At 50.4% G+C, this 13,545-nt stretch overlaps 1 protein-coding gene across 1 annotated transcript; it reads right to left on the bottom strand.

Moving 5' to 3' along the window:
- Nucleotides 1–9: 9 nt before the first annotated feature.
- On the bottom strand, nt 10–9,937 carry HVCN1 (hydrogen voltage gated channel 1; the record flags this gene model as incomplete). Its single annotated transcript, XM_084254400.1, has 5 exons — nt 10–75; nt 355–467; nt 2,322–2,553; nt 4,786–4,890; nt 9,698–9,937. 5 exons carry the CDS (start codon nt 9,935–9,937, stop codon nt 10–12), a joined length of 756 nt encoding a protein of 251 aa, XP_084110526.1.
- Nucleotides 9,938–13,545: the final 3,608 nt, after the last annotated feature.

Below are 13,545 nucleotides of genomic sequence, written 5' to 3' on the forward strand. Positions count from 1 at the left end.
GCTCCGGGTCTAGTTCACGTCACCGAGAAGTCCATGCTGTCTCAACAGCTTGTTAAGTCTTTCAATTTCTTGTTCCTGTTATTACAAAAGCAGACAGATACCTGAATTTACCTTGTGAGCCTCCCCGGGCACGTGATGATCATTCCGGGAGCCCCAGGACACAGCTGAGGGAGACTCTTCAGGCAGCGGGGGTCCCGGGGCCGAGGGGAGAGGCTGCTGGTGTAGCCAGGAGGCCCAAGCTGAATCTGAGGGGACAGCCTCAGCCCGACGACAAGGACAGCGCTGCGGGCTGAGCGGCAGGGGGCCGAGGCACGCAGAGCGGCCCGGAGCGTGTTCCCAAGCGTCGCCTCTTACCTTCTCCGTGCAGCTGAACTCCAGGTGTTGGATCTTGGCGGCCAGTTGCATATTTATCTGTTTTAACCTCAACAGTTGCCGTTCGGAACGTGTCTTAACAGAGATAATTATCCCTGAAAAATAATTGAGGGTCCCAGTGATATTGGTTTGTGATTTAATCACTTGAAAAATAATCCCCCTCTCTTCCTCCTAAGTTGGAAGAGCTGGGGAGCCAGACAAGATGAAAGGTCACTGCTTAAAGGCATCGGTGCTCGGAGGGTCAGATTTTCCATTTCTGAGCGACGCGGTACTCAGCTGTGAGGTACTTTTCTCTGGTATGGGCTGGGAAATTCTTAAAAATAACAACGGGCCAGATGAGCGGTGAGCTCCTCAACACGCAGCTTGCTCAAGAGGTAACGCTGCTTAGCAGATGTGGACACAGAGGCCGCGGGAGTGCTGGGCCAGACGAGCTCACACAAGAGGCTGAGACGGTCGCTGCCCTGACTGCCTCCCCAGCCGTGGCCAATTTGGCTGCCAGGTGCTAATAGGTCATCAGCCTCATGGATGGTTCCCAAAAGCCACACCAGAGGGGATGATGCCTCAAAAGGCGATGCGTGCTGTAGCCGGGGATGCTCTGGCCCCTTCCCAGGAAGAGACCATGTCTGGACTTGGTGCCCAGCCCTGGTGCCTGGGGCAGCAGCCCCTGAGCACCTCCTCAGCCTTCATGTCATGCTACTGACGTTGAGAGGAAGAGTAACAGGCATTGCCAGTCCTGTGCTCTATTTAGACAAGGAAAATAGCTAACTCACCCTCTGTTGCCCCTGTAAAAGCCAACCTCACAGAGGTGAGAGGCAGGAGTAAATGGGTGTTGATGAGTCATCATCAGTCCTAGCTCGCCTACCTCCCCTGTGCATAACCTGTGCACAGAGTCGTTTTCTGTTCTATTAATGAAGCAATTAGCGGAAGCATCTTCAACAGTGACAGCAGAGAATGTTCTTAATGAGCTTGATTTTAATCACCATCTCCAATCTGGGCCTGACACCCTGCAGGTAGGGCCCACACAGTCCTGCATCCTAGCAGACATGCTCCTCACCTGCCAGGTTACTGCTGTCTGGGGCACAGGGAAGAGGTGGTCTGGGCCTCAGGATGGGCCTTCCTTATAACAACCCACAGCGCCTGTGGTTCTGGCCCCCAGTCTAGGGAGTCCTGAAGCACCTGAGAGCGCTCCGAAAGATACCCCCAGACCTCTGCATCACTCTCCATTTAATAAAACCAGATTTGAAGGTGACTGATGCAGCAGCCTGCAGACAGACGTGGGCAACTCGGACACGTTCTCTGCCAGCAGAACAATGAGCCAGGCAGCGGGCCCCTGACATCAGCCTACACACAGGTCCTGCACAGCAGGGCGTGCGTGAGGAACAGGTTTACCCAGAGTATGGCGAGGCAGCATTTCCCCAAATGTGCTCCAGAGCCACAGTCCCCAGCATAGCATGTTAACAGCTGTTATTTCCCACAAAGAAGTGTCAAATGATCAACTTGGAAAACTCTTGAAGTTCTTGGAGCTTTTAACACACTAAGGCATGCCGTGACCTTCTCCAAGGGCAGGACTAGTGCCCAGCATTTCATTTCTCAGCCTATCTGCACCCCTTCCGGATGGTGCCCCTTCCAAGGGGGCACACTTCAGGGAACACAAATTTAAAAGCAAAGGCACTTTGAGGGCCAAGCTGGGAGGGACTAATCAGGGATCAGTCAACCCTCTCCACAAACCTCTCAATAATCACAGAAGTGTGGCCTCAAGGAGAACATAAAGCCTTGCAGAGCATGTGACTCCATGTCGGCTGGTAGCCACATAGATAGTGGGCCAGACCACACAGATAGTGGGTCAGACCACTGTTCTCTCTGCTCCAAAAGAAAAAGCATGACCGCCGCCTCTCTGCCCCTTCTGTCCTCCCCCTACCCCTCCCCAACCTGGGAGTGCAGGGACGTACCATTGATGATCCGGGCCACCCGCCACAGCCGGAGCAGAATCAACAGGCCAAGAGCCTCAAACTCATGCTTCCGGAACAGGAGGACAATGTCGAGGACAAAAGACACCACCACCACGATGGCATCCAGGATTTCAAACTTGTGGTGGAAGAACTCCAGGCGGAAGACAAATATTTTGAAGAAAATCTCCATCATGAAAAAGGTCAAGATGACAATGCTCAAGTAGTGGAATACCTGAAGGGGACAACAGGCCATGGGAGGGAAGAGCCAGGCTCATCACATGCTGCTCGTCATGTGCTGTGGCAGGCTGCACAGACAAGCTGCCTTGAGGGCACCTGTCCGCTCACCCATCTCACACCCCCACTGGTACCCGTCGCTGTTCTCGGCTGGGCATACAGCTGGGAGCGCCGCTGACAAGGGTCTGCTCTGCTCTTTGAAGGGCCATGGCCACATCTGAAGTGGCAGGATTATTCACCAGGCGTGTGAGGGTCCACGCCTAGGGATACACCCTACAGCTAAGCTCACACGGGCCCAAAGACACCTTGAAGGTGATCGGTGGCAGCACTGTATGCAGAACCAAGCACTCTTCACAGTGTTTGTAGATAGAAATACCCGTCAGAAGGCACTTGTCAAATGCATGATGGTACCTCCATGTGGAACACTATGCAACTGTTAAAAAGACCAAGGCTGACTGTATTAAAAATCATCATCCAGGCAGAGGTAAATGGAGAGAGTGCCCACATCTTAATCTATAAGTACTAGTCTTTTTTTTTTAAAGATTTATTTATTAATGCATACAAGAACTGGGGTACAGGCCAGATGTGCAGAGGGTGAGAGGATTCACCAGAGACAGAGTGGGGAACATAACAGGCAGACTGACAAAATACACTGCTGAAGGGTGCAGCAGGCGAGACAGGAGAGGTCTGCTGCACCATATGTGTTGCTCCCTGGCCAGCTGGGGGTTTGAACTCATGCTGCAGAGGCTGGGGATTGCTTCACAGTGTGGTACTTAACCCCTTGCGCCACCAGGGAGGCCCTATAAGTACTAGTCTTAACTAAAGTAGCCATTTCCGTTCTGGGGCAGGGAAAGGGCACTGGGAGGGGACATGGTGGGCCAGAAAGCAAGGAAATGCTCAAAGACTGTGGAGACTGAAGAGACTCACAGTGACCACAGCAGGACAATCTGAGCACTGAAAGGAATGATTATGGTGAAATACGCTGAACACAAAAACCTTCCCAAGTCCATAGTGCTACGTACACACAAGCGCACATAGAGGAAAGAAAGGAAAGTCTCTTATAAAAAGAATATCAACCACTAGACGCAAAGGAAAGAGGGAAAGAAATCACCAATTTGTAGCCCCCTGGGTATTCACCGACTCAGGCAACCATCAAGGACTACAAAGACATTATTGGTACAGGGAGCTCCCTGGTGGCGCAAGGGATTAAGCACAGCACTATGAAGCTGTCCGCAGCCTCTGCAGCATGGGTTCGATCCCCGGTGGGCCAGGGAGCAACCCACATGTTGCAGCAGACCCCTCCTGTCTCACCCGCTGCTCCCCTCAGCAGTGTGTTTCAGTCAGTCTGCCTGTTCTGTTCCCCACTCTGTCTCTGGTGAATCCTCTCATCCCCGGTACCTCTGGCCTCTACCTCAGCGCTTGTATGCATAAATAAATAAATCTTTTAAAAAAAAGACATTATTGGGACAAACGAAGAAGGTACAGTACAAACTGGTTATTATGAATCATCGATAATTTCTTAAGATATGAGAATGCAATCCTGGTTCTGGAGGAGAAAGATCTTCAACATGATGAAGTATTTAGGGATTTCTCTTAAATAGACAAAAATATATGGGTGTTTGTGGGTGCAGCAAATATAGCCAAATGTGTGTTTCCATTTTTCATAATACAAAGTCGAGAAAAACAGAGGCACGAGACGGGCAGCCGCGGGCCGGCCACAGCTGCGAATGTCAGGCTGCCTGGGCAGGGGCGATGCAGGACAGGAGGTTGAATGTTTTCTTCTCACCCTTTAACAGCACTTGGAAGGACGCTGATGCATTATCAATTGCCTTTTTAGGAAAGGGGTGAGGATGGGCCCCAGGGGCCCTTTGAGGTGGGTCCCCAGCTCTCAGGCAAATGGCTGCATGGCTCAGTTACTGTGCATCAGGGGGTAAAGGAGGGGCAAGGTCCCCAGCTGGCCACAGCAGAGGGCCCACATCAGGAGGGTGCAGGAGCCTGGCTCTCCTGCTTCTGGGCGTGGGGAAAGTGTCACCCTCCGGTCAGAGCCTCCCTCTCGAGTCGGGGAGGTGCCCCAGTCCTGGGAAATGAGGATGGCTGCTGGTAGTAAAGCCTCATTGATAGTTTGGAAAGGAAGACGAGACCCAAGGGGGTGCCACCTGCCTGACTCTGCCATCCTCAGTGCCAGTAACGGGAACTGTTAATAAAGCACGCAGCGGCTGCTGGCACCTACCTGGACGGCGTACTTATTCTCGTCGGGCTGGATGATCTTCAGGTCCAGGATGAGCTCAGCGAGCACCAGGAGGGCATCCAGAACCACCAGGCAAATGATGATCACCTGCAGACCAAGAGAAGGAGCAAGAATCAGGCCTCAGCCAGACCTTTCAACGTTAGGACTGGTTTGGCAGTTGAGATCACTGGGTCAAGGTGCCAAAGCTGGGAAGCCACTGCCCCACCCTCAGGAGGGCAGAGGGGGCCAGCTCCCTGGACAGAAGCCCCCTCCAGCCTGTCAATTCTGGCAGTGTTGCCCTCCTGAGGCCTCTGAATGGCTCAAGTCCTGAAGCTCAGTCACAGCTAGTTTTTAAAAAAAAAAATTTTTATTTAATGCATGCAAGAACTGGGGTGCAGGCCAGAGGTGTGGGGGTGAGAGGATTCACCAGAGACAGAGTGGGGAACAGAGCAGGCCTGAAATACACTGCTAAGGGGAGCAGGGGGAGACAGGAGAGGTCTGCTACATCCTACATGGGTCAGCCCCTGGCTGGGGATTGAACTCATGCTGCAGAGGCTGCGAACAGCTTCATAGTGCTGAGACTTAGCCCCTTGTACCACCAGGCAGGCCCCCATAGCTTGCCTTTTCCTATCCATTCACCATTTCCTAGCATCTCTTAAACCAAACTACTAATTCCAAGATGACAGAAAATAAGTTTCTAGAAGTTTGAATTTTTCTGGGGATTGTTCTTCCCAGAGTAAGCCCAGGACAGATGCTCAACAAAAAATCCAGCCTCAGCGATGAGTCGTGGAAGGACCTGCAGGGACTGGCTACCGCAGAACTTGGGTCTCATTGATGTCGACTGTGAACAAAACCAGCTTCTGTTCAGAAACCTGAAGTACCTGCCCCAACCGCCACATGCATGCTGGGGCGGAAGGAGGTGTGGTCCTGGGTTTCCAAAGCACCTCACACTGCCATGGGAAAGACGAGCTGGAAGCAGGACACTGGGGCCTGGTGGCAGGGTGGGTAATCTCATGGAGGGCGAGGGGGCGGTGGTGAGATGACAGGTGGTGACAACAGCAAGGGCACTGATGGCGGGGGGTGGGGGGTGGGGGGAGGGAGGGAATGGCCTTTGGAGACCGGGGGGCTGAGTTGGGGTGATGGGAGTGGTGGCAATGGGAGGAACCCCAAAGGACACTATGTGAGCCCTCTCTACCTTGGCCATCCGGACCACCCCCTGCTTCCCAGGGCCTTGCCTGTCATGTGCTCAGGGAGACAGATTTGACCTCTGAAAAGTCACCTGCCATTATCTTGGTGTTTTAAGTTGAAATTAAACAAGTTCAGGTCGATGTAAGAAGGAACTATTAAGCCTTCTGACCACTTCAACTTGTGACTAATTATATCGGTAATTAGAGGACTTGATGTGGGCTGCTGTGAAACACATGGTGAACTGCTTTGTGATGAAGTTTTTCCATGTCTCCAAATTCAGCAGCTTAATGAAGGTTCAACAGTCTGGTGGGTTTTTTCTTCACCCTCAGTTTTGCGAGCTACAGGGGTCTGAGCACTCCTCTGGTTTGAACCCAAGACACAGGGATATTAAACACAAACCAAATATTTCAGCCATAAAAAGGAGCGAAGTGCCGGCACCTGCTGCCATGTGGACGAACCCAGAAGATATGAGGCTGTGACCGAAGCCAGTCACTGAAGCCCCCAGATTGTCTGGGGCCGTTATAGGAAAAGTCCAGAATAGGCAAATCTGGAGACAGAAAATAGATTAGTGGCTGTTGGGGGCAGGGAGGAGGGCGGGGGAATTATTTTGTAATGGGCACAGGATCTCCTTCTGGGGGGATGGAATGTTCTGGAACCAGACCGTGCTGATGGCCACACCACATTGTGCATGTGCCAATAAATGCCACTGATTGATAAATCACTTTAAAACGAGTAACTCTAGAGTCCTCCTGCCTGCCTGTGACTGTGCAGGTGACTGTGCCTCTCTTTTTCTTTCTCCTTTGCCTAATAAACCCGTCCTTTTAAAATGTAAAAAGTAATAAAATAAAATGATTAACTCTTTTATGTGAATCTCACTGAAAAAAGGAAAAAGGCAAGATCCAAGGTCACAAAACCATGAGGCCCAGCCCCAACCCTCACCTCTATGAACATTAATCTCCACGGCCCTGAATCAAGGCAGAACTATTTCTAAGGGGAGTCATGTCACCAGGGAAAATGCAGAGAATTCAGGGAAACTTCGTTAATTCCAAATCCTGAGCTGGCAGCACAGAGTGGTGCAGAGTGCAGGCCCTGGGCCAGCTCCCAGCAGCCTGTTAGCCTGGACCACACACACCTCGCAGTACTGCCGGGCCTGGACACTAATCCCAAGCTGGTTGCCCCCCAGGGCATTCTCTACCCTGGAGCAACAACGGGAGTGCTGCAGGAAGTTGTGCGTGAAAAGCACAGAGGCCCAGCCTGTGAGCAGGTAACAGAAGGAAGGTCCCTGGACCTCTACACTGTCCTCCCTAGCGCAGCACCCCAGTCCGTCCATGGCTCCCGCAGAGACTGACACACCCCACATTCTCTCTCCTGGGCTGGGCCACCCTCTGTAAGAGATGACAGCAGTAACTGTAGATCTCGACACTCTGGCTGCCTCCAACCACAGGAACAGGTGGAGACTGCATCCAAGAAAGGGATTCCAGAATCTTCTGGTATGCTGATTCACTGGCAAAACTCAACGGCTCTGAACCAGCAGCACCTGCTCCAATACGGCCTTCCTGCTTCCAACCCTACAAATCTGGTCACATACCTCCCCCGCCGCCCACCACTGCACACACACACACTCAGAACCTTCCAGGGCCTTCTCTCTTGCCAAGCAATCCCTCCACCTGCTACACAGGCGCCCTCTCAATTCAACCTTGGGCCCTGCACCTGGAAAATTCCTTCCTCTCCATCCACACAGGTCTCTCATGCCCAGCCTGCAGGTGTCAGGTGAAATGCCACCTCCTCCAACTTCCAATCCCCGGTTCTTTAGGGCCCCTCTGTTTCCCTGCCCCCCTGTAGCAGCATCTGGCTGCTGGGAGGCCCAGTATCCACCAAGAACCACAGATCCTCTTTGAGGGCCTGTTCACCCCTGGAACAAAGTCAGTGATGGGAGAGGCAAGGGCTGCTTCCCTCTGCTTCCAGGAGGAACTGGTTTATTTTGGTAGAAAATGTCACTTGCAGCAGCGCCCCCCACAAATGGCTCCACGTGATTCTACTTGGAACTGGGCTGATGAGGGGATGCTGTGCGCTTCCCTCGTGTCCTGGGCCTCCTGCGTTCTCCTGGGCCTTGTCCACGCTGTAGCTACTACGAAGCCATTGTTGAGTGAAGGAATAAATTCCTCTACTTATTTTACTAGCATTTTCTTTTTTCCCCAGTAGACGTCCCTTGGGGTGGGGGAGGGCTCAGAAGGGCCTCCCGAGCCACGTGACCCAGTCAGAAGAGGGGGTCCTCCTTGAGGGGGGTCCAGGGCTCCCCTTGCAGCTGGAAGGAAGCTGGTTTCTTCCTTCTGCTCCTGAAATTGAGGGTTTGGGATTTCAACCTCAACAACTTAATACCACGTTTCCTTTCATGTCACAGCCGCGGGGAAGAGCGGAGCTGAGGGAGGGCTGGCCTGCTAGGCTTGCTCTGCTTCTCGAAGCCACCAGAGAATGAATAAACGACCAAAATATTTTTTTTCCTATTTTACCCTGGAACAAAGTCAGTGATGGCAGAGGCAAGGGCTGCTTCCCTCTGCTTCCAGGAGGAACTGGTTTATTTCGGTAGAAAATGTCACTTGCAGCAGAGCCCCCCCCAAATGGCTCCACATGATTCCACTTGGGAACTGGGCTGATGAGGGGATGCTGTGCGCTTCCCTCATGTCCTGGGCTTCCTGCGTTCTCCTGGGCCTTGGAACTTGCTCCCAGACACCTGCCTGCCCTCTCAGAAGGACTCCAAGCCTGGACTTGTCCTTCAACATTGTAAGATTTCATGACAGATGAACCTTGCAGAGAGTGGCATCTCTGAATAAAACTGTTGCCCTTACTCTAAAGAAAAGAAAGAACAGTGAAAGGAAGAAAGTTCCACTCTCTGCTTTTCTCTGAAGCCACGTCATCCTCCCAGGGTCTCCCCACAGACACACCTGGAGGCTGGCAGTGGGTTAAGCCAAGCAGATCTTTTTGGCATCACTCCAGGAAAGAGGAGCCTGAAGCCCACAGCACGGTCCCGCCTGGCCTTGGGCAGCTCCAGGCAGACACTCGGTGTTGGCTGAACAAACACATGGATCTTTTTTCCGCCTCACTTTACCCTTTACTTTCTTTGTGTATACGCCTATGGGTGAGTGAGGAAATTTGCATAACATAAAATTTACCATTGAACCATTTTAAAATTGGCAGAAAGTTTGGTGGCAGGAAGCACATTCACGACACTGCCCCCCCCATCTAGTTCCAGAACACTTTATCACCCCAAAGGGAAACCCATGTCCATTAGGCGGTCACTCTCCAGATTCTTCCCTCCCTCCCGTGTGTGGTAACCACCAAGCTGCTTCCTGTCTCCAGGGATTCACCTACGCTGGACACTCGGTATCCATGGACCCACACGTGATACCTGCTCCTTCATGCTGCCAAGGTCCCTCCACCACCCAGCCAGGGGCAGGGCCTCATTCCCTTTTAAGGCTCGGTGTGGACACACCACATTCTGTACATCATTTATCAGGCGGCCATTTCATTGGTGTTTGGATTGTGATTTATTTGACCTCTGATGACAGAGGCTCTGATGCAGGGCTCTACACGGGGTGCCTGGCACATGGTCGGTGCTGGACAGACATGTGCCCAGTGAGCGAGCCGGTGCAGGGACAGCCCCACCCGCCATGTGACTCTCAGCTGAATGCCTGCCCCACCCCGGCATCTCGGGCTTCTGCCCACCTACCTGAAACCGGTGGGAGCTGAAGAGCTTCCTCAGCGTGGTCCTGAAGTCAAGGAGGGGCCTGGGAGCCGGCACGGGGGTGGCAGCTGGGTCGGGGGCCCTGCCCTCCTCGCCAGAGGCGGGCATGGGTGATGGCTGCTCCTCCTCCTCCTCCTCCTCTTCGTTCTCCCATTTCTTGTAGTTGATGTTCCAGGAGTGGTAGTCATCTCCAACGACAGTGAAGTGCTTCAAGAACTTGCTCATCCTCTCAGCAGGAGCCACCCTGGGCCGGCGGGTGACAGCCTGAAGGGGAGGGGACAGACGGCCAGCGCTCAGGCAGGGCGGCCAGCCCAGCCCGTCTGGCCCACTCCGACCCCACGCTGCTCTGGTGGGGAGCAGGGCCCCCCGCTGGGCCGGGCCACAGGGGCGGAGGCAGTCTTAGTGCTCAGGGCACCGAGCAAGCTGGAGACTGCCGGGTCACGGTGGTTTCTTGTGCTTTTATTTTTGGAATCCAGGGTCCTAGGGCCTGTGAGGCAACAGGAAACCCCAGACCCCAGCAGACCTGTCACTGTGGTCTGGTTGGCAGTAACCAACGGAATTGGTACTGCAGCCCAGTCACAAAATACCCACTACAGGCCCACGTGTGAGAACCGGAAGACGGGCCCACGGTTCAGAGACATCACAACCTGAAAACCCAAGGTGAGCGCTGGCAGGTGGGGGAGGGGGGAAGTCAAAAGTAAAAGTACCCAGAGTGTCACAGAAGAGTGAAGGCCAAAATAAAACTTTTTTTTTTCCTATTTTACCCCAGAACAAAATCAGTGATGGGAGAAGCAAGCACTTCTCTCTGTTTCCAGGGAGGAACTGGTTTATTTTGGTTGGGGGGGGGGTTTATTTGCAGTATCGTCTCCAGAATAGCTCCTTTTGGGGACTTCATGTGACAGATCAGTTACTGAAAGGTGAGTGGCAAATGGATCTTTCCTAAGTTCCCTGAGTGCCATTTTAAATACATGGACAGTTTGAAGACACAGAAGACTAAAGCAAAAAGCAAATAATCAACTCATCCTACCATATACCCATTTCTTTTATTTATTTATTTATTTATTTATTTATACAAGAACTGGGGTACAGGCCAGATGCGCGGGAGGATGAAAGGATTCACCAGAGACAGAGTGGGGAACAGAACAGGCAGACTGACTGAAATACACTGCTGACGGGAGCAGTGGGCGAGACAGGAGAGGTCTGCCGCACCATGTGGGACCCTCGCCAGCTGGCCAGGATTGAACCGGCACTGCAGAGGCTGCGGACAGCTTCACAGTGTGGCGCTCAACCGCCTGCGCCACCAGGGGAGGCCCTATCCATTTCTTTATAAAGTTCAATAATGAAAACTTTTGGGTATGAGGACCAGAATAGAGGAAATAATCAGTAGAACAGGAAAAGAGAGCCCAAATAGACCCAGGTCCCCATGGAAAGCTGGTGTTGGCAGTCCCAGCTCAGTGGGAAAGGCTGGAGAGGTTAGACAACTGGCTTTCCCAATGCGGGGTGGGGGGACATCCCTACCTCACACCACACATGGAATAGATCTTTCAGATATAGTAACATAAATACATAAATGCATAGAAAAAAGTAAAACTCTTAGGACAAAATATAGGCAAGAATCTTGATGATGTTAGGATATAGGAAAAGATTGCTTCAATAAGTCACAATAGGGCCTCCCCGGTGGTGCAGCGGTTGAGCGCTGGGTTGCGAAGCTGTCTGCAGCCTCTGCAGCGCTGGTTCGATCCCCGGCTGCTCCCCGGCCACCAGAGGAGGGTCCCACATGGCACACAGACCTCTCCTACCGCCCGCTGCTCCCCTCAGCAGTGTGCTTTGGTCTTTCTGCCTGCTCCGCTCCCTGCTCTGGCTCTGGTGAATTCTCTCACCCCCGTGCTTCTGACTGTACCCAGTGCTTATATAAATAAATAAAAATAAATCTTTAATAAAAAAAAATTACAATACACAAAATAATGAATGCATTTGACTTATCAAAACTATGTTTTTATATTACACATAACACACATACACAACCCTATGAAGTTAAGGCACACCACAGACTTGAAGTAAATATTTGCAATGTATTTAACAGACAAAAATTTAGTCTCCAGAATATATAAAGAAATCTGTATCTCTACTCCCTCAAAAAAGACAACTCCATGGAAAACTAGGTAATGGATATTAAAAGGCAGGTCTTGTAAGAGGAAACTCAAATGGCCAATATACTCGACCTCAACAGTACTCAGGAAAATGCAACTTGAAGTAACAATCACACACCTTTTCATTCAGACTGACAAGGTTTTTTCATAGTCTATAATAGCAAATGCTGATGAAGGTGTGAAGCAATGGCATCTCTTTTACACTGATTATAGGAATAGATACACCACCATTTTGGAAAATAAACTGGCATTGTTCTGTCAAGTTGAAGTTGTGTCTCTCTTATGATCAAGTGATTCCATCCCTAGATAGTCTTCAAAGAGAAACTCATTTACATTTGGTCAAATTAGTGACATGTTAAAGAATGTTCACTCTGAACGTTCACCCTAATGCTGGGAGACAGTGGATCTTCTCTACTCATAATGGAATACAATATAGCAGTTAAAATGAGTGAACTATGTCTCTATCACTCCTTTCTTCAAACACTTCCCCATCTCAATTCATGACATTCCTTAGGCCATTAACTTTGGCATCTTTCTTGATCCTTCTTTCTCTTGCATGCAATATTTGCCTAAATGTAGATTTTCTTGGCTCTACCTTTGAAATATATTCCAAGTAAGACTACTTCTTTTATCTCCATTGTAATTTCCAAGCCAATCATTTCTTGGCATCTCTTGCCTGGATTACTGCAGCAGCCTCCCAGCCTCTTCCAAATATCTATTCTCCAAATAGTATCCAAAAAGAACTTTCTAAAACATTAAATGAGAGCCTGTCATGTCTTTTCTTAAGACCCTGAATTAGTTTTACAGCATACTTATTCTCTCTTTCTGGTATCTTCTTTCCCCTGACATTCCCCTGCATCATTCACACAGTCACTTGGGTCAGGATTCTGCTCAAACACGACTTCTGAGACCATATCTGGTCACCTTCCCTGAGTCAACTGAATCCCCTTACTCTGCTTCATTTTTCTTTTTTGCATCTATTGCTGTCTGACATTATATATGTACTTGTTTATCTGTTTATTATCTGCCTCCCACCAGACTCTAGGCTCCATGAGAGTGGGATTTTTCTCATCTATGCAACTGTAGACCCAGTACCCTGTGCCTAATAGATCCTCAAAAATACTTAAATATTTGAATATAGTACTGATGATAGATACAGTAGGAATAAATCTTGAACTCAGTGAAAGGACATAATGGTTACCACAGGGAACAGGAGGAAGGGTGGTAGAGCCCGTGGCATGGGTGGTTTGGTGGAGGTGAGTGGAACTTAAGCACATAGGGAAGAGCAAAAATGTATCCCCCGTAAAATAAAAATTAAAAATAAAACAGATTGAGTATAAAGGGAAGATATGAAAGAATATGAACAAAACCACTTACGTAAATATTTTAAGATATATGCAAAATATATATATATCCTATACTGCCATTGGAATGTATAAAAATGAGATGAGTCACACAATCACCCTGATTTTCTGCTTTCTGGGCAAAAAAATGGGCTTTGTGTGAGTTCTAAATGGATGACCAACTGCAGAGGTTACACGAGCTATGTTTGGAGATATATGAGTTCTCAACAGAAAGAACAGAGAGATTACATTGAATACCCTCAACATTCAGTAGGAATTCCAGAAAAGCCATGAAACATCATGCTTGGGACTAATCTAGCCCTAGAGTATGGACTACTTG

This window comes from Talpa europaea (assembly GCF_964194135.1).
Source record: "Talpa europaea genome assembly, chromosome: 14".
Lineage (NCBI taxonomy): Eukaryota > Metazoa > Chordata > Mammalia > Eulipotyphla > Talpidae > Talpa > Talpa europaea.